The sequence below is a fragment of the Harpegnathos saltator genome, unplaced genomic scaffold, assembly GCF_003227715.2.
Source record: "Harpegnathos saltator strain DR-91 unplaced genomic scaffold, Hsal_v8.6 scaffold425, whole genome shotgun sequence".
NCBI classification, from domain to species: Eukaryota; Metazoa; Arthropoda; class Insecta; order Hymenoptera; family Formicidae; genus Harpegnathos; species Harpegnathos saltator.
In genome coordinates, this window is record NW_020230234.1 from 385,179 (window position 1) to 408,983 (window position 23,805).

General features: G+C 39.3%; 1 protein-coding gene across 1 annotated transcript; it reads left to right on the forward strand.

Annotated features, from left to right (window-relative positions):
- The first annotated feature begins 251 nt into the window (after positions 1 to 251).
- Pdk (pyruvate dehydrogenase kinase) lies at positions 252 to 23,592 on the forward strand. The gene is made up of 7 exons (XM_011143079.3): positions 252 to 924; positions 21,656 to 21,863; positions 21,928 to 22,112; positions 22,201 to 22,362; positions 22,643 to 22,821; positions 23,039 to 23,263; positions 23,369 to 23,592. Exons 1-7 carry the CDS (start codon positions 822 to 824, stop codon positions 23,555 to 23,557), a joined length of 1,251 nt encoding a protein of 416 aa, XP_011141381.1. The 5' UTR covers positions 252 to 821; the 3' UTR covers positions 23,558 to 23,592.
- Positions 23,593 to 23,805: the final 213 nt, after the last annotated feature.

Genomic DNA, 23,805 nt, shown 5'->3' on the forward strand with positions numbered 1-23,805 from the left:
GGTGTGATCTCCAACGAAATGTACCGGCTAGATGGTGAAAGGCGCAACGCAGGGAGCATGTGAGCACGAGGAGGTTAATTGTTCCCCTTGCGCTTCGTTATGTGCGGTAGGTGGCGCTGCGAAATGGCGTTCCTTACTTCCGGGATACGAATCGGCGAAAGGACAGAAAGGATCTGCTGTGGACTCACGAACAGGATATGGAGCCCTTTTTCTCAGTAGATACTCAGTCGAATACGCAGCTCTCGTCCGATGGAAATATCATTTATTGATCGGAGATATCATTCGCGTTACAACGGCAGTTACATATCACACGAAAGAACGTCGCCGCGGCCGCAGCCGCATTTTCGCGACGGAGGCGCGAAGCGACGTCACCCGACGAGCGGAATATCGCGCTTCTCATTTCGCAGTCCGAGTGATCGGAAAAGTGCAGGTCGGCCGTCGCGATCATCATCGGTAAGTCATTCGTTCCTCAAGTTGCAATCGAATGGCCGCACGCGCCGAACGCGGCGCGTGGCGCGCGCATGCGCACTCCGGCGCGACTCCGCATATACCGCACCAGCCAGTCGACGGAGTCTTCGACACTCGGTGGCACTCGTTGACGTGAATCTTACCAGACACCGTTCGACGGCGGCGCACCGTTCTCCATCCTCGTGTCTTTGCATCGTATTACGCGCAAGGGGGCAAAGTGCCCTCCTCTCCGCTGTCCGCTGACCGACGAGCGTGCGAGAACCACTCTTGGACGGCGAGTTTTCCCGCTTGACGGTTCGACCGGCCACGCCGAGCGAAAGAGTTAATGTGTAACAACGACGACACGCTGCGAGATGAAGCTTACACGCAACTGCCTCAGCGGCATCGCCAAGATGTTGGACTTTTATTCACAGTTCAATCCTTCGCCGCTCTCGATCAAGCAGTTCTTCGATTTCGGTGAGTACTCGCTCCCATTCCTCGTGCGTTCTTGGCCTTCTTTCCATTCGTCGGTTCGCCGCCACTGCCTATCTGGCGTTTCTCCATCGTCTCTCTCTCTCTCTCTCTCTCTCTCTCTCTCTCTCTCTCTCTCTCTCTTTCTCTCTCTCTCTATCTCTCTCTCTCTCTCTCTCTCTCTTTCTCTCTCTCTCTCTCTCTCTCTCTCTCTCTCGGTTTGTATCTCGACAACGTTCAACGACGCGTGACGCGCGCGTTCGTCCCTTCGCTCGTTTTACGTCGATTAAACGCGATTGACAGAGGGACCGCCGTTGCCAGCGTGTACATGTAATTTACGCGTCTTACACAACAGCGGTGCTCCTTTGCCGTGGAGCGTAACGAAAGCGATCTGTTTCTCTCTCTCTCTCTCTCTCTCTCTCTCTCTCTCTCTCTCTCTCTCTCTCTCTCTCTCTCTCTCTCTCTCTCTCTCTCTCTCTCTCTTTCACACTTCATCGCGAAATTTTTCGCACAGATTCCTTGGCTGCTGCTTTGACGCGCTGTGAAAAGCGGCAAGATTCACGTGTGCCGCGTGTATTCATCGCGTTCATGATTGTTTATTATCTGCCCAATGAAGCACGATGAAGAAGGGGAGATTAGAAGTTTATCACGTATCGTTATAATAGGGCGATAAAAAATTCCTCGGTAGATAATGATATCCGGGGTCTGCCGTTAAAACGGACTCCCGTTGGCGATTGTATTTTTTGTCGCTCGACCGCATGGAGCAAATGTGCGATACTCGGCGGTCTTTTTGCACTTTTACGATGCCGTAATTTTTATATTATCGCGTTGTATGGATTTATGGAGTGCGTTTTCTTTTTTTTTTTACACAGAGTCGTTTCGATAGTGACGTTTGCATAACGTCGAAACTTATTGTCATATGACAGTTTTTTTTAAATGAAGCGCTCGATGATTGAAATTGAGAACGACCAGGAACCAGGAAGCAGGAATGGCGAGATAATTTCAGCAGCGATTTTACTTGTGCGCTGGTACTTGTACGTGTCTGCTCTGAAACCGGTTATAAAACCGACCCCGAAGATACGCTTGTTACGTATTTTTTGGCTTTAATTATCAATTAACTGGTACAATACAGCAGCTTGCAGTCACACTGCTACATCGCCGCAATGTTACATATCGCAATGTAATGTAATTGTAGAGCAATCGCGAAGATATAAATTTGCAATATAATTCCAACAATATGATGGCAATATCTCAGAAATATCGCGAAAATAACGCAGTATTTTTTTACCTGTTTATTCATTAGTTATTTTAATAACTGACATTTTTTAAATTTAATGTTTTAGTAGTATCTAGTAGCAATCATTAATACTGGAATTTGTAGCGTATCTGATGGCAATCATCAATATTTGAATTTGTTAGTTCACTATTTCTCTATAGTTCTTGCAGTATCGTTTTTTATACGTTCTCGGGATATGCTGCGAACTCGTAAATGATGTTTCATTTGTTTATCGTTATAAGTATATTTGGGAGCTAATATATGCATGTTTTGAGAAGATAACTTAAAATTTTTTGTAATGACAAAGATAAATGTAAATTTTTTGTATGTAAATGATATGATGTAAATGTAAATGATATGAATTGTTTCATATTTCTCGAATTAACTTATTTAGTCCAATTGGTTAAAACACTGAGTAAAAATTCAAAGGCGACTCGAACATCCTTAATTTTCGCTAATATACATTATATTGATATCCTATTCGTCCATTGACAATCCGCGATTCAAGAAAAGGGTAGGTGACCGTTATGGAATTGAAACCATGCAGGAATACACATGTATAAAAAAAAAGATGCACCCACATACATACGCACATAGTAACGCAAGAAATAAAATTCTTTTTCGTTATCAAACAGAACGATCAAACAGTAATTTGTATATGTTTTACTTCATTCATCATAGTGTCGATATAGTTTTACGCAAAGAGTATGATCGCAGTGTACATTTAAAACTTTCCCGTAAGAAATCTGCGCGTTCTAAAATTGCCTAACTTGGTAAATTAAGATTATTATGCTAATACATGTATATACAAAATATAAAATATTGCTGTATATATCTCACGCCAATAGTGCGGTAATGCTGCACTGCGTCTGAAGACAAGAATTTTACCCACAGCACAAAAGTTGCAGCGACATTGCTGCAGCATTGCAATATTGCAGCAATGTTGCCGCAACTTTTGTACTGTATGGACACTGTTGCTGCGATTTGAGAACAATGTTGCAGCGGCACATCGCTGCAGTGTACCGACATAATCGCAATCTTACAAAGAAATGTTGCCACGATGCTCCTGCATTCTTGCTGTGCTGTACGAGTGTTAATTCGGTATGAATAAAACAAATGGATCAAACGATCCCACACTGAGAGAGAAGTATATGATATTTGGAACTATAATGATATAGTAACTAAATTATAACCCGAAATATCAGATTTATAGTAAGTATTACCATAATATCGGTAATAATTACGATATAGGCATAGTATAACTAACCATATAATATTTTTACTAAGAATTATAGTAAGTTGAACTACAATTATTGAATGGATACAAATATAAAATGGTAGGTAAAGTAACTCTTTTATATAGTCAATATTACCAGAATATTTGCAAAATGATGACAGATGTAACTATATGAATATTAAATCTCGCTATATTTGTAAATGAGAAATTACCATATATGTTGGTAAAAGTAACTAAACAATTATTTAAGACAATCATTGACTATATATTTGTGTTTATTCTGTCTGTCTGTCTATTGTGTTTATTCTACTATATTTTTCAGGTTCCGCCAACTAAAAATATAGTTGACGCCAAAATCAACTCTAAAATATAGTGAGATTATAGTTAATTCAACTATATTTTTCTATCAGTGCACTGGAACGGTATTATATTGTCGTCTAAAAATTCGTGTTACTCATCTATCTTGCCCAAGGGCAGAGTTCTCCCATTAGGAGACACATTCTCCCATTGGATACTTTTCGAAGGTCACAGGAAAAATTGCGGACAGCATTTCCGTCGTATCATCTCGTCGCGTGTTTCAGCATCGTCGCAAACGACAGGTCTTTTCAGCATATCTCTCGTTCACTTCTCATCACGCGCGAGGTATTTTTTAAAATGTTTTCAATTGCTTCTGTTTCACAACACAAAACAGATGACTTACGTCGCGCGGTATTTGCCCCAGACCAGTCGACCTTCATCGCCTGGCGTAGCGTATGGTGGATCTATCGCCGACAAAGAGCGATAACAGATACATCTGTGATGTAATCGCTTTCTGCGCGCAATTTGCACGTATTCCTTTCCGTCACGTCGACGGAATATTCCGGAATATACGAATAATCGATTTTCGCAACGCCGCTCGCTTATTCGCGCGCGCGCGCGCGCAGTCAGGAGTGTCATCATTAATTGTGCCATATAAACAAGGAAACGAAGGAAGACGTCACGGCGACGTGACGAGAAATTTGGGGAGAGACCAACTCCGCGAGGAGACTTTCGGAAGACCTCGGGAATACAATTCGAAGCTCGAGAACCTTGAAGGTCGAAAATCGCGCGACCAGCGACGAGCGATGAGAAAGAAGCACCACTGATATCTATACACAAGGAAGTTCGCGACGTCACTGTTCACAGAGGCGTAGTAACGCGAAATGCATGATCGAGGTCAATCACCTACATTCTCTGACTTCTATTGCACGAGTATATTGCGTGTATTTTGTCTAGCGGTTGTGTTCGCACGCCCCGCACCGTCGCGCCCCATGCGCTCATCGCTGAGAGCGTCACAGACGAGTCTGAAAGGTATATCTCGTGAGCTTCATTAGAATCCGTCGTGCATGGCGGACTTCATCTCAAAGATGAAAAGAGAAGTGTTCATCACGCTCACGCTACGATTCATCGATCCCCGATGTGACTTACGACACAACATCGGTTCGCGCGTACAACGATTGAGAGTTGCTGTTGCCTGAGAAAATTTGCATTGAACTTGGAACCCGCCTCCTCCTCGGCTATTCAACGCGAGAATTACGAAGTGGTCAAAGATGAGCGCGCGCGTAACCTCTCGTAAAATTTCTCATGAAAAATAATTTCTCAGATTAATAAATTAATTAATTTGATCAGATCAATCGCAAATTAAATAAATTAATCCATTCTATTAATTCAATTCTATCGATTCTATTGATTCTCATAAAATAATTAATTTCTCATAAAATTACTTCAATTTGTATAACGATGCTTTGTATATTTCTTATAGAGGTGGAATATATATAATGTATAATGTATACATGCATATATGTATAAGTTCAGTCTTGCATATAAGACTGAAAGGAATGGATGAATATTTTTGTTCCTACACAATGTGTTTTTCTCCCAAAAACCTGTTATTTTGACCTGTCCGGTAAAAGAAAATGGTAAACTCCTATTTAGGGGATCCATCTCCGATGACCTTGTCTGTTAGATATATTATCAAGGAGACCCTCCTGAGTCACAATCAAAAGGTTTTAGCCGTCGCTCATTATTGATTAAAAAGTTATTAACAAAAAAATTTGTACGAATGTAACATAATTTTTCGAAAGTGTATATATAGAAATGTAGGAAACAGTACATATAAGCGAGGGGCGAAGCCCCTCCCCCGCACCCCCTCCCTGAATAAATCTTAACCTAATCTAACCTAACTTATTGCATCTTTATATGAAAAGATTTCCTTAAAACCCACAACACCAAATTGTACGCAGATATAATAAGTTAAATTGGATTAGGCGATAGATCCTAAGAGAACTTGTTCAACAATGTCTAAAAATATATAAAGATGCAATAAGTTAGGTTAGCTTAGGATTTACTCGGGGAGGGATTTCGCCCCTCCCCCGCTTATACGTACTGTTTCCTACATTTCTATACATACACTGTGTTTGGATTAACTGTATGGAAAAATTTATGAAACTTCATTTGTTCATAACTTCGTTATAAACAATGAGCGCGGGTTAAAACTTTCAGAACATTACTCATTACAGAACAACTTTAAAGAACCTTGATAACGTATATGAAAATTATTGACATCGGGAGGTGGTTCCTATTTCTGCCAAATTACCAAATTCTTATAATTACCAAAAAAAATTTTTTGCGACTAAAAAGAACAGATGAAGTTGTAGGTCAGTAGGTCACGATGAATATATTCATGTATAGGACATGTATAGCATGTGCTCATTCCTTAAGTATGTACACAGTGTCGGAAAATTACATTCTATTTATGAAATTTCTTTTGTTAATTATTTTTTAATAAACAATGAGCGACGGCTAAAACCTTCTGATTGTGACTCAGGAGGGTCTCCTTGATAATATATCTAACAGACAAGGTCATCGAAGGTGGGTCCCCTAAACAGGAGTTTTATCAAGAAAATATAACGATGCTTTGTATATTTTTTATGAACGTTAAATATACATATAACGTATATGCATATACATATATATATATATATAAGTTCAGTCTTGCATACAAGACTGAAAGGAATGGATAAATATTTTTGTTCCCGCACAATGTGTTTTTCTCCGAAAAATCTGTCATTTTAACCTGTCCAGTAAAAAAAAATCGCGTTGTTAGTCGATAGTTCGCAAAAATCGTCCATTCGTTCTCTCGATTATGCGGCTAATTATGCAAGTCCGACGCGCTGGCGGCGTCCTGTTTCACCTTCGCCCCGCGAATTTTCATTTCTTCTGTGCTACTTGTTCGCGATCAGCCGACGTACGTGGGAGTTCTCGGAACTCCCGAAATTGTCCCGAGGATGCGCGGGTCCCGAGTATCCATCGAGTTTCCCGAGTCGGGATCGTGAGTTCGAACGTGCGATTGGATTTCCATTCGAGGAGGTAACGGCACAAACAATAATTAAATTGTATAACAGCCGCATCGTAGGCACGCGGAGATAGGATTCACGCTTCGGAGGACTCCGGCGCACGTGCGTCCTTCGCCTTGCAGTGGGTCAAGGTCGGATCGGCGGATCGGCATTTGGAGAAAGCGGCATCGGCTCCGGTCACTGCCATTGGTACTCACGAAGATATACACGCGGGGCGAAAATAGAAGTACCGCGCGCGCGCGCGCGGGTATTATTATTGCCGGGTCGCGGGGGTCTTGGAGCGCTGCCGCAAATTCTTTTGGCGAGTTTCCGCGAGAAAACCGCGTGGAAAGGCGACAGCGGAGATATGCATCGTGGAATTTGTACCCCGGCTTTCGGTCGCGCGTCGCAGTCTGAAATCGCGCTCGCTTGCGCCCACACGCTCACCTTGAGCGAGGATGCGCGTTTGGCCAATAATACGTACGCGAAATGGATACATTTCGAAGGACGACAGACGGAGATGCGTACCTGCTTCGCGAAAGTAGAAAGGTCCTGCCCTGTCGTCTCTTCTTCGTGACTCCGATGACAAGCCGAGACAAGCGACTCGAGAATTTTATGCAGATCGTGAATACAGGTCAACGCATAAATTGCACTACAGTATCGAAGGACTCCCGATATCTTATCGAGAAATAAATTTGTCACTCTGATATTTTTCTGTCGAATTATCTCGCGTCGCTTTTGCTTGCCTTACTTATCATGCATGTTGTTCAACCCTTAAGTAGACGCATTGGGGATCATGGACTGACTTTAAATAGTTCCTCATTATATACAGGAAATGTTTATTTTTTTGTTAACATAAAGAGGACTTTTTTTTGTTTTTGAATATCTCTTGGTTTACCTAAATTTCCAAAAAGAAAATGGCGTCATTGCTGACCCCATGCGTCCACTTGCATGATTTTGCCTACTTAAGGATTAAATCTCTCTTCAGCACTCTGATAGCTAAAATTAATCATCTGATAATCCTCTGATAATGTGACTAAAAAAAATCATGCACATCGGATGTTCCTTATTAACCCGTAACTGCTGTGAAGCCATTTTAAGTACGCGCACACTGTTCACCGGTCAAATTGACCGGTAGGAAACGGAATTGATGAATATCTTGACAAATAACACAACCACACAACTGCGCGTATATCAGTCGACTGACATTCAGAATGTAAGAAAATACACTGACGGATGAATACGCAACTAGAAAATTAACCGCGTTATTTAAATTTCAAATAGTGCAATGGTCAAATTGACCGGAGAACAGTAGTTACGGGTTAACTAAAAAACAAAGCGCTGAAGATGGATTTAAATTGTATTTATTTGTTCTAAAGATATCGGGATTTTTGCGCGTATCAGGAAAGTTTTCTGTTGAGGAGGATTGCGCAAATTTTTGTTTGGAATCAGAGTCGACGATTTACTTCAAGTTCCGAGTACGAAACACCTGCCGATCGCCCGTGCTCGTATGACTGCTGTTTAAAAATCACGATACTTTTACCCGGGCAGAGCAGTTTCAGTCACGCTTCACTTTTGCGAAACGTCTCCTCCCGGCTTTCTCGATGTCACGATAAATTCAGACTAATTTCGTCGACATCTCGCGGTTAACGTTATCCTATCTGGATTAGACCTAGAAATCGTGATCTAACGCTCATGCATGCACAGGCTTCGCGCGTATATATTCTATTTGCGTATTTGCGTTGGCGTTATCGGACTCGTGTTAGACTTTTGACGAGAATGACGATGGTTTTTCATTCGTCGCGCTACTGCGTCTTCGGCAAACGGCGAGGCGCGACATTCGATGCGTTCTAATGGCGCGACCAAGGCCGCCGGAGATGAATGCGCGTTGATGAAAATTATACTCTACGAGAGTGAATGGTTCCCGTAATTGAGTACTCCATACGCTTTGAGCGATTATGGTCTCATTCTTGCAGGGTCCTGCATCATCCTGAAATCAATTTCATTTGTTCTTGCGATTTACGTTCGCGAGAAGATACACTCGTATACGCGTCCTGCGTGCTGTATAGTCATAGAACCGAGGAGAAAAATTCCAGCTAATTCGATTCGAAACGTCGACGATTTCGACAGCACGACCGTTCTCGTGCTAATCAGGTCAAGGTGATAAACATAACCGGCTGATCAATTCCGACATCGCACGGCGATGCGCGCGCAGGAAGTCTTGTGTTACTTTATTTATTTTCTGCCACACGGGACGTGTGTAATTTCAGGTGAAAATTCGCAAATTTCCCTCGCACACCATCGGTATCTGCGAGAAAAAAAGTCGATAAGCAAGTATAAACACTGTTTAAGCATTTAAATGCACTTGGCATAACGAAGAGCGAATGCTTAATTTTATCTGTACGATTATACCGAATCATTTTCGTGTCGCTTTAACGCATTAACGTACATTGTGTGACTTACGCCCGGTTTCTTCACACCTCCCAATAACTATCTTCCAGATAAAGATATCTCTCAGATGACTGAAAATTCGTTTTTCTCAATAAAATCGCAGGTTACGTATCTAACAGATAGCTATTCTTCATACTACTAACTTTCGACACAAAATGTGCTAGAAATTTGCTATAAATTACCATATTTTGCCAGCAACATATTCTTCTCCGGGCCAGTTCTACGACCAACCAAGCAATATATTCTTCTCAAGCGAGATTATATTTTGCGAACATAAATATTTTTTAGCCTATTTCCGGTTAACTGTTTTGAAAAGTGTCGGAAAAACAATTATCCGGTTCAATGGAGAAGGAAAAAAGAGGAGCAAATTTTACAAAAACTGAAATTGATTTGTTAATCGACATTACATTAAAATATAAACATATTGTGGAAAATAAAAGAACCGATACAGCAACACGGAAAGATAAAACGAAGCTTGGGAAAAAATTTGCGACGAATTGAAAATTTGCTGCTTTGGGAAATTTCCTGCGTTTTCTTTCCGCAATTCATCATCATCATCATTATCATCAGATTCAAAAATATTCCACAAATCCATTATTATGTTTGTGTTTTCATAAAAACAGCAACGATTACGTATTCTTGTAATTTTTAGATTATGTCAGGACACTGAAATCAATATCTGCTAGATATCAATATCTGCAGATATCCGCTACTTCAGATAGAGAATAAGTTTATCTGCTGGATATAAACTGTACGAAGGTGAAGAAATGGAAGAGATTCTGGGAGATATCTCATAGATAAAAAGTTATCGACAACTTATCTAGGGGGGAGAAGAAATTAGGCATTAGAATTCCCAGGATATAGATGATTCTCCTCGTGTGAACGTTAATCTTAATTTATTCAAACAAGCCGAAGTGTGCGTCGCTGAATAAAGAGCTGTGGTATTAATCGCGTCGCGAAGTAAACTTCATTAGAAAACATTGCGCGAGATCGATGGACGCAACAGCGAGGAACCGTTGCGGACAGTTTTTCGTTGAGAACAGCCACGCTCGTGTGACTGTTACGATCACTTTCGTAATCGTAAACGGCGATCTGTTTCGAAATTGGAGCCGCCTCGAAATCGCTTGACGTCGGAATTAACGAATTTATTGCTAAGCGAGCCGCTCTTTTGCTCTCGCGTTTCCTCGAAACACCTTCGAGACACGTGTGTCTTTTATATTTTTTATTTTCCGCGCCGGCAAAAATATCGCTACTCGTTACATATATTTCGACGCCGGGAGAGAACAGTCGTAAACTGTCGTCCTGTCTTCGTTTTAGCGAGGAGAAACCACGCCGCGCGGTTGAAAAACTACGGCGTTTTTACTTTGGCGATAATTAAAGAGCCGTCCTTCGGAATCGCGGTCGAGTCACGTGCGCGCGGCACGTGAGAGAAAAACACGTCTCTCGCTGCAGATTGAGAATACCCATGTATGGAATGGATTCTTCCTCGTGCTGCGGCGGATCAGCAGGATAATAGCAGGATAACAGCAGCTATTAAACTTGCACGCCCGACTCGTCCGGCTCGGACGACTCGTGCATGTCTTTTATCAATCGCGATGCGCAATTTCCACTCAAAGTCTCGATATACTTTGCTGCTTACATTCGCTATCTTCCGATATTTGCGTGCTTATCTTGAGGCTTTAAAGCGTAAACAATGTACAGTCTATGATAGCTAGTATTCGCATGCGATTTATGCGGATTAAATAGGCAAGATTGCGAGCGATGATCGGACAACGTCGCGCGTTTTAAGCCTTTAACTGCTGAGATTAAATGACCCTCTTTGTTAAGTTATTTTTACAATTATAAAATATTTTATAATTTGCTGATGATCCAGATTTTCACAAATTCACATTTTTAAATTAAAAAAAAATACCACATACATTAAAAGTCCAAATCGAGTAAACTCGATCGTAGCAAGGCCGCCATTTTTTTCCACACTCGAGTTATCTCGACCGTAGCAGTTAAAGAGTTAATTTCCGGTATCACCGGAATTCCGTGATAACCAGCGACGCAGTTTGAATTTTTTTCTTCCCCTCTCAAAACGCCCACGCGAGGTGTATTGAGTGAAAAATCTGTGAAGAATTTCTAAATTTGATTTTTAAGAAATTGATCGCTTTCTGTCGACGATTAAGGGAGAATTACATGCGGAAGGCCGTTTTCAAAACTATTTTTACGAATTTCTTTAACAGAAATGGTAAAATCAATGGACTTGAAATTTTCACAGTTCATTAATGTTCAAGTATTCATTAATGTCCAAGGTATAAAATAAATTTTATTGAATCACAAGAACCGATCCAATTCGTAATTACAGATAAAAATGCAGTCATCCGTTTGCGAGTTCTATGTTTGCTGTCGACATAATTCCGGGCCTCTCACTACTCTGAAACCAAAAAATGAGAAAGATTTTAAAAATATACGGTTGCCATTATAGCCCGTACCAAAATGGAGGCAGTAAAGCCAAGTTTGGAAGAATAATGACTGTACAAAAAAAAGTATCGAAAATGAAACTTTTTTCAACTTATAATCATGTTTAAGAAAATGAATAAGATAAAATATAATTGTATTCGAGACGAAAACTACGTGCTTACTGTATATCGTGTAAAAATTCCAAGTTATACGGTTCAGTAGTTTTTGCATAATCGTATCGACAATTTAAGAAAATGTTTCCAGATAAACGCGTTGAAAGTTTTGTGTGTACTTTCTACATAGATAGTAACACATTTACTTTATTTGTTATATTGAATTATCTTATCTTATATATATATATATCTTATATATATATATATATATCTTATTTTTTTTATTGGACATTAATGAATATATATACACTGTGAAAATTTCAAGTCCATTGATCCTACCGTTTCCGTTAAAAAAATTTGTAAGAACAGCTTTCAAAATGGCCTGCATGTAATTTTTCTCTTAATTTCGTTAAATTCTCGGGACTTTTTCCGGCACACCTTGTATATCGCCTTATATGTCAGTGCGAAAGAAACACGCATTTTGCAACCGCTCGCCGGCCGCGTTAGTCTTTGTTCGAGCGATGCTAGTCCGGTTTATAACTCGGTGGAAACGCAGGCGGTTAGGGCCTGTTCCGATCTCATCTCGCGTTACCTTGCGACGTAACCTTGAGTCGTCACGTAAGCGATTTATCTCGTTAATTACGAGATGTACTTCGATCGACCTACATGGCTACAACGCGCAATAATCGATCGTTCGAAGATATTACGATTTTGTTTATCACTGCTGCGAGAGCAAATAGACTCTCTCTTATCAAATCACGTCATTCAACCTTCCGAAAAATCTTTGCTACGCTCTTGCAGCGATAGATTTATGGAAACTTGTCCTCACTTTGCAATAAATTCCTGCTAGGGCTATATCTGTCGGAAAAACAAGATCTCATTCTGTTTCGAATGAAAAATGCATTGTGTGTCGTATAACTGCAGTATCATTACAAAATTTACACGCTCGTAGCGTCAGCGTTGCGTAATCCGCGAAATATCGAAATAAGCATTGTGTCTGGTGTGTTACACCGTGTTTTCCACAGTGATGCATCTGGAACATCTAATGATAACACTCTTGACAATTGTAGACCGATAACAAATAACGGCTGTTATTCCGAAAGCGGTCATCCTCCGATTTCAACCAAACTTGGTGAAAAACTATGTTATAGGTTATAGGTTAGAATGGAAGGTTATAAAAGGGTTTTTGGCGACTCAAACGTTAAGTGATTTTTTTTAACAATTTTAAGTTGAGCAATATTTTTATCATATTTTATATCTATTTTATGTCACATCTTATATCTATTTTGTGTCTACGATTCAAAGTTAACAAAGCGTAGTCAACAATCGCGTGCATAGTGCTATTCACTACACTGAGAGAAAAGTATATGATATTTGGAACTATAATGATATAGTAACTAAATTATAGTCCGAAATATCATATTTATAGTAAGTATTACCATAACATCGGTAATAATAATTACGATATAGGCATAGTATAACCAACCATGTAATATTTTTACTAAGAATTATAGTAAGTTAAACTAAAATTATTATATGGATACACATATAAAATGGTAGGTAAAATAACTCTTTTATATAGTCAATATTACCAGAATATTTGCTAAATGACAGATGTAACTATATGAATATTAAATCTCACTATATTTGTGAATGAGAAATTACTATATATGTGGTAAAAGTAACTAAACAATTATTTCAGACAATCATTGACTGTATATTTGTGTTTATTCTACTATATTTTGCAGGTTCCACCAACTATAAAAATATAGTTGACGCCAAAATGAACTATAAAATATAGTGAGATTATAGTGAATTCAACTATATATTTCTATCAGTGTATACTAGTATGTGCATTCGTGCACTGTGCACACTTGTGACGAGGGTGGGCGGGCGGGGTGGGGGGCGCGCGTAGCGCGCCCTGCTAAACGTACTTGGAACTTACGTGTTAGATCAGATGCGTGCTGCACTGACCAAAAAAGTTTTGTAAATGCGTAAATTGCAAGTGCGTTTAGCACGGCGCGCTACACCCCTCTTACTTCCAATGTCTCCTTTCTGCCTCCGCCAATATATTGAGTTGTAAAAAATCTTTTTGGTATTTTTTTTATTTGTTAACGCCGATTGCGTTAATGTTTAAGTTTTAATGCGTGGACATATAATATGATAAAACTACTGATCAACTTAAAATTGTTTAAAAAACCATTTAACGTTTGAGTCGCCAAAAATCCTTTTGTAACCTTCCATTTTAACCGATAACATAGCTTTTCACGAAGTTTGGTTGAAATCGGAGTATGTCCGCTTTCGGAAGTTTCGCCCAAATAACAATACGCTACGCGGAGTTTGTTAGCTGCTGGCATACTTCTGCGAACAGTCGTTGCATAACGCACACTAGCGCAACTACGTGCAAACAGAGTCATAAATAAATATAAGCGTACAGTGTGATATGAAGCCTCTAACGATAGGGAGCAGGGATTCTTAACGTTTCTTGTGTGCCGTGAAACCACATAGGCAATGTCACTTTGTTTAATTCTAAACGCGTATAAGATAAAACCACGGGAGACCACAAAGAAGACCGATTATGTTGAGACGCAGTTGTTAAGAGAGTATAAAAAGAGGAAACAAATTTAGGCTCACCGAAACAAAGGAAAGAAGAAAAGTACATCCGCTAAATTTATTTCTTTGATGCTACGATTGAATTTCAATCGGAGATATTTGCAAGAGTAGGCATAGAAGTTCTCTTTGCGGCTTCTCTAAAGATGACTAAATCATGAGAGTTGGCGGGTTCTCTAAAATCCATCCACGGTAGTTTCGGAGATCTATGAGCTTTAGACTGTGAACCTCTAATAGAAAGATAGTGAGTAGCTTTTATCTTTGCTGAATGCTATGCTAACGTATGCACACTTGGGGCTCTAACTCCGTGCGTCATTCGTATCTGAATGCTAATATGAAGATGCGAAAACTACATAGACCGGCTCTTGCTATTATTTATTAGCGCGAAGAACCAACTAGTTGGATGAACATTCGTTCGGATAATATAATAACCGCGACAATAATGATAATAATAATAATAATAACTTCGACAATATCGTATCTTACATGTGTGTGTGTGTGTGTGTCAATGATTTAAACTTAATCTATTATAAAAAGTAAAAATATTTCGTATGCGTCCTCGGTCCTATAATCGGTCTTGATTCTTTTTTTATGCAAGTATAATAAGTTGCACTTGTAACGACTTCAGTAAAAACATCTAATTTGCGTGATTAAAATTGCCTAACATGAACCTAACATATTTTCCCGAAATATACATTTTCAGTGTGCATTTTATGTAAAATATAATGTACATTTTACGTATGTTTTTACATCTTCGCGTTTTACACACATCTAATTTTTTAAATTAAGATCATTCATAATTTTAAACAATATACTTTTACAAAGTATATTTTTTGCCGGAATTGAGGTCGTTGAGTTAAAATTTTTCTAACATGAATTTATCTCACAATTTTACGAGTTTCTGAGATAACGTTTATTTTTAAACGTTTTTTTATATTATATGAAATAGTTCTTTCTTTCTTTCTCTCTTTCTCTTACTGTACTTCATCTCAAAATGTGAAGCAGGTACATGTAGGTTTCTCAAGCTTTGAAAAAGAACAAAGAGAAGAGAGAAAAATCAAGAGACACGGAGTAAAAGAGAAATAGAAAGATAATGTTTAATTTCTTGTGCACTCGTTGCAACTCATTTGGCACAGTCGATGTGCATTTTACATCTTGCTGTGCGATGGAAAAGGAAGAGATTATTTGTAGGTTTGGCAGCGACAATACGTATCACCGTATATAGCTGTAAGTGTCAGAAACAAAGTCCAAAGGACAGAAGTCTGTTTTTATTTTTTGTGGGCGGGACACGATAAACATTTTATAGCGACATTACGCGTCTTTCGGCGGAATTCCGATGTGTCGTTTTCTTTTTTCCTCATCTTGCTCAACTCCGTGATTATCTGTGACGCAAACAGAACTTGTTGCCAAATATCAGAAGGCACAGAGAAAAAGAGAACTCGCAGTGTTTTTTCTCTCTCGGCAACTTGTGTAAGATCAGTGATATTCTACTATCGAGAATAATTTGACGGTTGAAGAATTCCAAGAATTGTACATCATTATTTTCAAGGAAATTGCCATTTTTAAAAGTGACTACAGAGAGACATCGTTAAAATAAACCAATTAATCTTTGTCCAAGTTTAACTTTCTAGACTATTAAAATCCGGCTTGCGATCATCATCATCATCATTATTATGCAATTTATTTTAATCGAGTTCAGCTATAAAAAAACATATATATTATAAAACTTATTTGATATATTAATTAGTTCACATACATATCTCTGAATAAAAAAAAAAAAAAAAGATAAATGCGTCCTTTTCAACGAAATTATATTACATGAGTAATATGTTTGCGTAATGAGAGACCACTCGTCGTAAATCCTTAATTGGAGCATTCAAGTCGAGACGTTTTCAAATTGGATAATGATAAACGATTATACAGAGGCGCGGTATAAAAAAGATATATATCTTACGCCTTTGCGAGCGATCGCTATCTCGCTTCGCGTGAAACATATAATATTCCACTCGTGCCGTTTGGCACGTCGCGTCGTGACTCAGAATCGTGAGCCATGAGGTATCTCTCTTTCGTTCTTCGTAAGCGCCTTGTCTCACTCGCCGAGTATGAGAACAGTGTTTTTTCCCGCGAGGCGGACCACTACAATAACAATGACAGAGCGCGACCGCACGACGCACGTACTTATCGGCGTGCGATGTGAAACGTAGATCGATATGCTAATTGCCGCGAGGGTAATATCCTTACGTGACTCTCTTCCGCGTGTGCTCGTTTGAATTTTCCACAGAGTTTCCACGAAGCTCGGACATGTCAAACATCTAATTCATTTCAGCGATCGATCAGAAATCATGCGCCGAGAGCAACTGATGTCGCATACGTCTGTAGACTTAATTAAGCAAGATCAAGTTGTTACTTATAAAGTCATTGAGCTTTTTCTTTTTTTTTTGTTTTTTTTTTTCATAAAGAATTTCGCCGAAACTCGTGGCTTTCGTAGTTCTCTGTACGATTTTTTAATATATTATATAGTATTTTATATATTTTTTATATATAATATTCTTTATATATAATTGTTTTACATGTAAATGTTTTTGTTATTTTGTTATTTTATATCAAATACCTTACGATGATTCCGGGGCATTCTGCGTATACAATTATATTTATATATTACGCACTTTTATATTCGATTTCTTACTCGCGATTCAAGTGGAATTTAGCCTTGAACTAGCATGTAGTTAGACTATATATAGCGATACATTGTACATTGTTCAATCGAGGAAAGGTACATTACATAGTCGGGCAGTTTCATTACAATCGATCAGCACATGATGCCTATTGATACACTCACACACACACACACACACACACACACACACACACACACACACACACACACACACACACACACACACACACACACACACACACACGACAACGGTACTCGCGACGGCGAACAGCTGCTGGCACAGAATCCCGCTTATCCATTCTCGCAGTGTGTCAAACGGAATTTTAGATAAAAGCCTGTCCGCACGTCGAAGGTTCTCCGCTTGACCTGCGTCTGGCAAGGGCAGATAAGGGTGTTCAGTTTCCCGGCGATTTCTCAGCTGGTCGCTCTCGGAATCAAATCGGCAGGGAAGCCGAAGGCGGCGGATTCATGTAGAGATATGGTCTTCCTCTCTTTCTTTTTCTCTCTTCTTCTTTCTCATCGTTTCATTCGTTAATACTCGAAACTGATAACCGCAAGGATCGTTACTCGACGTGGTTATTTAATAGCAATTTGCGTTAATCAAGTTATTGATGGAACATGCACACAAAAGTTACCGATAATACCAACAATGTGTTTATTCTGGCTATAATTATATTATCGCACGATTACACTCGCTAATATAATATACTAAAGATTTCTTTCTCGACACGTGACGCGTTTCGAGATTGACGACGCATGAAATTCGGCAAAATTATCTCGCGATGATACATCGTTTCGCTTCTGGATATCCATTGCGTTCTTTTTTTTTTTTTTTTTTTTTAGCGACTACGCAGGACACTTCATCACAACTGCGTTTTGCGCGAATACTTAAATCCAGTTAAACGCCTGGGAAAATCGAGTCTCGCCGGCGAATTAATGCAGTGACGTAAGCACCGTCTTTATTAAGGCCGATTAACATTGCACGCGAATGTGCAATCATCATCGTCGACCATTCGACCTGTATTCAGCCCTCCTCCTCGCCGTTTATGCGTCGCACGATAAGCAGCGTCGTTATCAGTCACTTTCATTTACGAAATGAGTAAATGTATCGTCTGATCTACCGTGTGATAAGAAATACTCAGATCAAGGAAAAAAACGTCTTTCGTTGAAGGAAGTTTTTGCGGCACTTATCGTCGAAGCTTTCTCTCGACTTTATTAATCGAACTTAATTAATCGAAATTCAATTAAATTGGTTATTCTCGTTAAATAGACTAAAGAAAAAAATTTAGCATTTGTAACTATAACTACATAGCGAAAGAAACATAAATATATATTGTCAAGAAAGTCCCATTTTTCCAGCAAGTGTTACCGTAATGTCAGTAGTAACAATTTTACATGCATATTGTTACACGGAAAAAAAGATGTCAACGATGCCGCGACTGTTACCGAGAAAATCCCTCTGAACATTCAATTTAAAGCTCGGTCGAGGTAGCTGAAAACAATTGATTGACTAGAAATCCCCCGCGGAAATTTCTCTCTGTTCCGAACCGAGTTTTCCATTTGGTCTATTCTCTATTTCTTCCAGATAATGGAAGATTCACTTACACTAACGGAATCGTCTCTTCAGGGTATTACTATCCCTTTGTCAGAAGCACAGAAAGATGCAGTCAACGTCGAAAGGGACGTATAATTCTAGCGGGATTAAGCATTTTTCCTCATTCTTCCGTTAGTTAGCGGTCTTTTCTTTATTGTTACACTTACACATCGGCCAGTCCTGCAAGATCATTTGTTGTAAAGCATTGGCCGCGTTCAGCAGAAATAGCTGCTTACTAAGCGCTTAGTGATTATCGCTCCTGATTGCTTCATTCCCTTGGATTCGTTAAAGATCTAAAAGAGTACTCCAATCATAATTAATAATCACTAAGCGCTTAATAAGCAGCTTTGTCTGCTGAACGCGGCCATTTGTTGCAAAACAAATGTAGGCTGTTTTCGCGCAACTTCCTGCCGTGTACACCGAATCTTTCTCCACAAAGCAGTATGTTGTGATCGTTGACGGTCGCCGAGATTCGACGCGCTCTGAGGAAATCCCGAGCGAAGTTTCATCACGCGCGCAATATGCGCTCGTGAGTAGTTTTCACTTCGCAGGGGGTTCCCCTTTTTTGTTCCTTCTTTCTTTGCGCAGCTTATTACGGACCGAGCAGAGCCGCGATTTTTCAAATTCGCGGTCCCAACCCGCGGTAATCCGGCCTCGTTGCATTCTCGACGAGGTCGAGGTTTATTTTCAGAGCACGACGTCGTTACGCAGCCGTCGAGCTTCTCTCACGTATGTCTGTAAATAAGCGCATTTTCATTCTGGATGATAAGTGAAGACCTTACAATCGATTTATCGGCGTACGACCGCGCGTACCGATAACAAATAATTTACGGGCAATCGACCGTGTGGTTGGCAACAATTTTGCGCAATGAGCTCGACTACACCAACAAGCCGTTCGGCGTGTAATTTCAGTTTTTGCGTTGTTTTGTTCTTCGTTATTTACGGTCACGTATGGTTCACGTTGCTCGACAGAAAATGCGGGATAAAAGTGCGAATTAAATTTCGGCGAAAGGACTGACAGACGGTGAAAAATGCGGTAGAATCTTAATAACGAAGAGCCCCCGCTAATTACTCCGAATAATTGTATCGAGTAAATATTTAGCGAAGGAGCATCTCGAAAAGCACGAATGACCACGTGTCGAAGACTATAGCTATAGTTCATATTTGTCAATAATGACAACGACATGCCAGAGTAGGTCAACGTGTTATTGTGGTTATCGGAAGTTAAGCTCACGGGAAGTTGGCACCGATTTTTCGGCATTCTGCAGATAATGAGATTATTTATGAAATCACGTTTACGTGAAATTTTCGTTGCGTAAATTTGAACAGATCGCGTAAGATGTGTATCGCGCGTTAAAATAATTCAATCAATCATTATCCAAATTAATTTTTCTAGACTGTTAAAATCTGGCTTGTAATCATTTCACACTTTACGTCATCGTCACCATTATTATTCTGCAATTTATTTTAATCGGCTTCAGTTGTAAAAATACATATATTATAAAATTTATTCATGCATTAATTGGTTCGCACATATCTCTGAATAAGAAAAAAAGAAAAGATAAATAGTTGCGTCCTTTTCAACGAAATTATATTACATGAGTAATATGTTCGCGTAATGAGAGAGACCACCCGTCGTAATCCTTAATTGGAGCATTCAAGTCGGGACGTTTTCAAGCTGGATAATGATGAGCGAGAATTCGAGAATTATTAGACATAACGATGAAATTACGTTTAAACGTATCAAAGAATTCGAGTTATCTTGTGAAATTTATTGGTTTGAATCATAAGTTATTATCTGAGAAAAATAGATTCATTTAATTTCTTTCCTTGAAAATTAGACAAAGATTGATAACTAGCTACCTGCTCTTTTTCCAAACTTCTTCATGACGGAACTATTTATATATATATAGTTCTAGTTAGGGTCATAGAATATCTCAAGTTATCGCGAAGCATTCTTGGAAATAACGTTTGTTATACTAGTTGTTTGAGCAATCTTATCATAAATTCAAACTGATGAGTTTAATAGATATTAATAGAAGATAAAGATATATATATGGGGCTCATTGTTTAACTAGATAGATATTTCTTATCGATGATATATAAAGTTGTGGAAAACGAAAACATAAAGCATGTAAGTATCAGAACAATAAAGGTTTGCCGATATTTAAGTAAAATAATCTCCAAGACAAAATTATTTTTGATAATCATTCGATTTACTAAGGGAATACAGATATCATCAGCGACATAGTTTCTAAAAATTACACATAAAAACTTCAAATATTGCTTTGTTCCAAGATAAACTTGTTGTTCCTTCTTTCGACGGGCCTTCCGACGACTTGTATGCAATTATCTCGAGTCATTTGTCAAAACAGTGTATGAACACTCGTCGAATTTGTCCTCGCAGACTTTCACGCCGCTTTATCGCAATAATGAATTATGTATTCTTTCCGCAATACACTCCTAATTCCGATAACAAATATGTATTTTAATGTCTGGCGTTCGCGTGAATATACGATACGGAAAGACGAAACCTGTTTTAACGATGACTATTAAACGTTTCAGCATATTATGTAAAAAACCAATAAAGTAGACCGATAAAGAAAAAAAAAGTAGAGAGAGAGAGAGAGAGAGAATAACAAATAAGCAATGTCCGTGTTAGAAAAAATACGTGTATGTTACCACAGGATATTTTAAAGACTTCTTTTTAGTCTTTATGTTGTCTAGATACATTAGAATACATAATTCGTTTTGATCGAATTGATCAAATTCAGATATTTAGAATATATTGTTAAATTGGAGTAATAAAGCTTTCTCTTTTTTAAAGAAAATATTCTGTGCTTTCTCTTATCTTTTCCCGTAGAGAATCGCCATCTTTCTAATGCAGCACTGTCTATTAAGAGACATCCAGTTTGAACAACTTTTGCAATTAACTAGCTAATGTAACTTATGATTATAATTATACTATATGTGCTTTTCAGGTATAAGTGCCTGCGAAAGGAAGTCCTTTATATTTCTGAGGAAGGAGTTGCCGGTTAGACTCGCCAACATTATGAAGGAAATTCACTTGCTGCCGGATAATCTACTGAAGATGCCTAGCGTGGGTATCGTGAATAATTTGTACGCCACATCTTTTGAGGAGATTATACACTTTGAAAAAGTAGAGATCAACGACGATAATTTGTACAAGTGAGTATGCAAGTTGAGCCATACTTTCGGATAGACATCTTTAAAGCCGTCTTTTCCTTTGTAGGTTCTGTCAGGCTCTGATAAAGATTCGGAATAGACACACCGACGTCGTTCAAACGATGGCACAAGGCGTCTTGGAGCTAAAGGAATCCCACGACGTGGATGTTCAGACCGAGAATAGCATTCAATATTTCCTCGATAGATTTTTCATGTCGCGCATTTCCATTCGTATGCTGATCAATCAGCATAGTGAGTAGACACGCGCTATGTTGGAAAATCGAATCAAAATTGTATCGGTATTCTATAACTCACGTTTTCGACTCCTGCTATGTTTCAGCGCTCCTTTTCGGTGGAATAAATGGGCATAATAGACACGTAGGATGTATAGACCCGTCCTGTGACGTGATAGGCGTCATTAAAGACGCCTATGAGAACGCACGATTTTTATGCGATCAATATTATATGGCTAGCCCGGAACTGATAATCAAGCAATATAATGGCAAGTGTGAACTATGTTGATTGTACTAAGTGTTACACGCTAGTAAGTAGTTTGGTATAAACGATTTTCTGTAGAGGTAGATTCCTTCTATATGTATCGCATAGTCGTAACCGGCGTCGTTGTTATTCCTACATGTCCTATTATGACAAGATGCATACTATACGTAATACGCATTAAAATAAAATGTATGATATTAAAGGGCTCGAAAATCTCAAAAGAGATAATAGCGACAGAATTAGTTTTGGATCTCTCTCTAATTGTTATCCGTTCCGTTTTCCAGAGCTTGAACGCAGTAGTGAAATTAGGATAATTTATGTGCCGAGTCATTTATATCATATGCTATTCGAGCTGTTCAAGAATAGCATGCGAGCTGTGATGGAGCACCATGGAGAGGACTCGGACAATTATCCAGCGGTGGAGGTCATGTTGGTGCGCGGTAAAGAGGATATTTGTGTGAAGGTGCGGCAAGAGCGGCGGTTTCACGCGCACCAATTGCACCAGAAACTTTTTTTTCTTTCTTAAATATATAACGTTTTCATCTAATTGGAAAGATACTTAATTTTTCAAACGTACGGGCACGCGTGGAGAAATATTGAAGAATTAACAATGCACAAATATAATGCAGTAAATATAAATTAGAAATGAAGCAGTTAGTCAATTTTCCGGCTTGTTCCAGATATCAGACAGGGGTGGCGGGATACCTCGCTCGCAAACGGACCATTTATTTAAGTACATGTACAGCACCGCTCCACAACCGAGTAGATCGGACGCGCATACAGTGCCGCTTGCAGGTTACGGTTACGGACTTCCATTGTCGAGACTGTACGCTAGGTATTTGCACGGCGATATTGTTTTACTCAGTTGTGAAGGCTACGGAACAGACGCTATTATTTATTTAAAGGTACAGCGTCATAGATTTCGTCGTGAAGAATATGAATGCGGAAAGTAGAGGAGAGGTTCTTGAAAATGTAAAGGAGAAAGGCTAATCGAATCTTTATATTTTCAGGCCTTGTCCACTGAGGCGAACGAGTTGTTACCAATATTCAACAAAACTTCGTCGAAATTCTATCGCACACCGATACCTATTGCGGATTGGAGCAGTCAGTGCGGTGGAGGAATGGCCACTAGGCAACTCAGTATGAGTCACGTTCAAAGCCACAGACTCCCTCACGGGATGCAAGGTAGTCACAGCTAGCAGAGCGCGATCGATACGGACCAGGAGACGATAGAGTGAGTAATTCATAATATGGCAAACGAAAACACTCGTTAGCATGTTCGCTTCAAAGCGGCTAAATACGTTTCCTTTCTTCTTACAGAGAAATTCGAAAAATCTTCTGACTTCGTAGGATCGCAAGAAACGATGCTTACATTTCCTCGACTATTCACAGGGAGGAGATAAATTTATATACGAAGTAAACAGGAGAATATAGGACTGCTCTACAC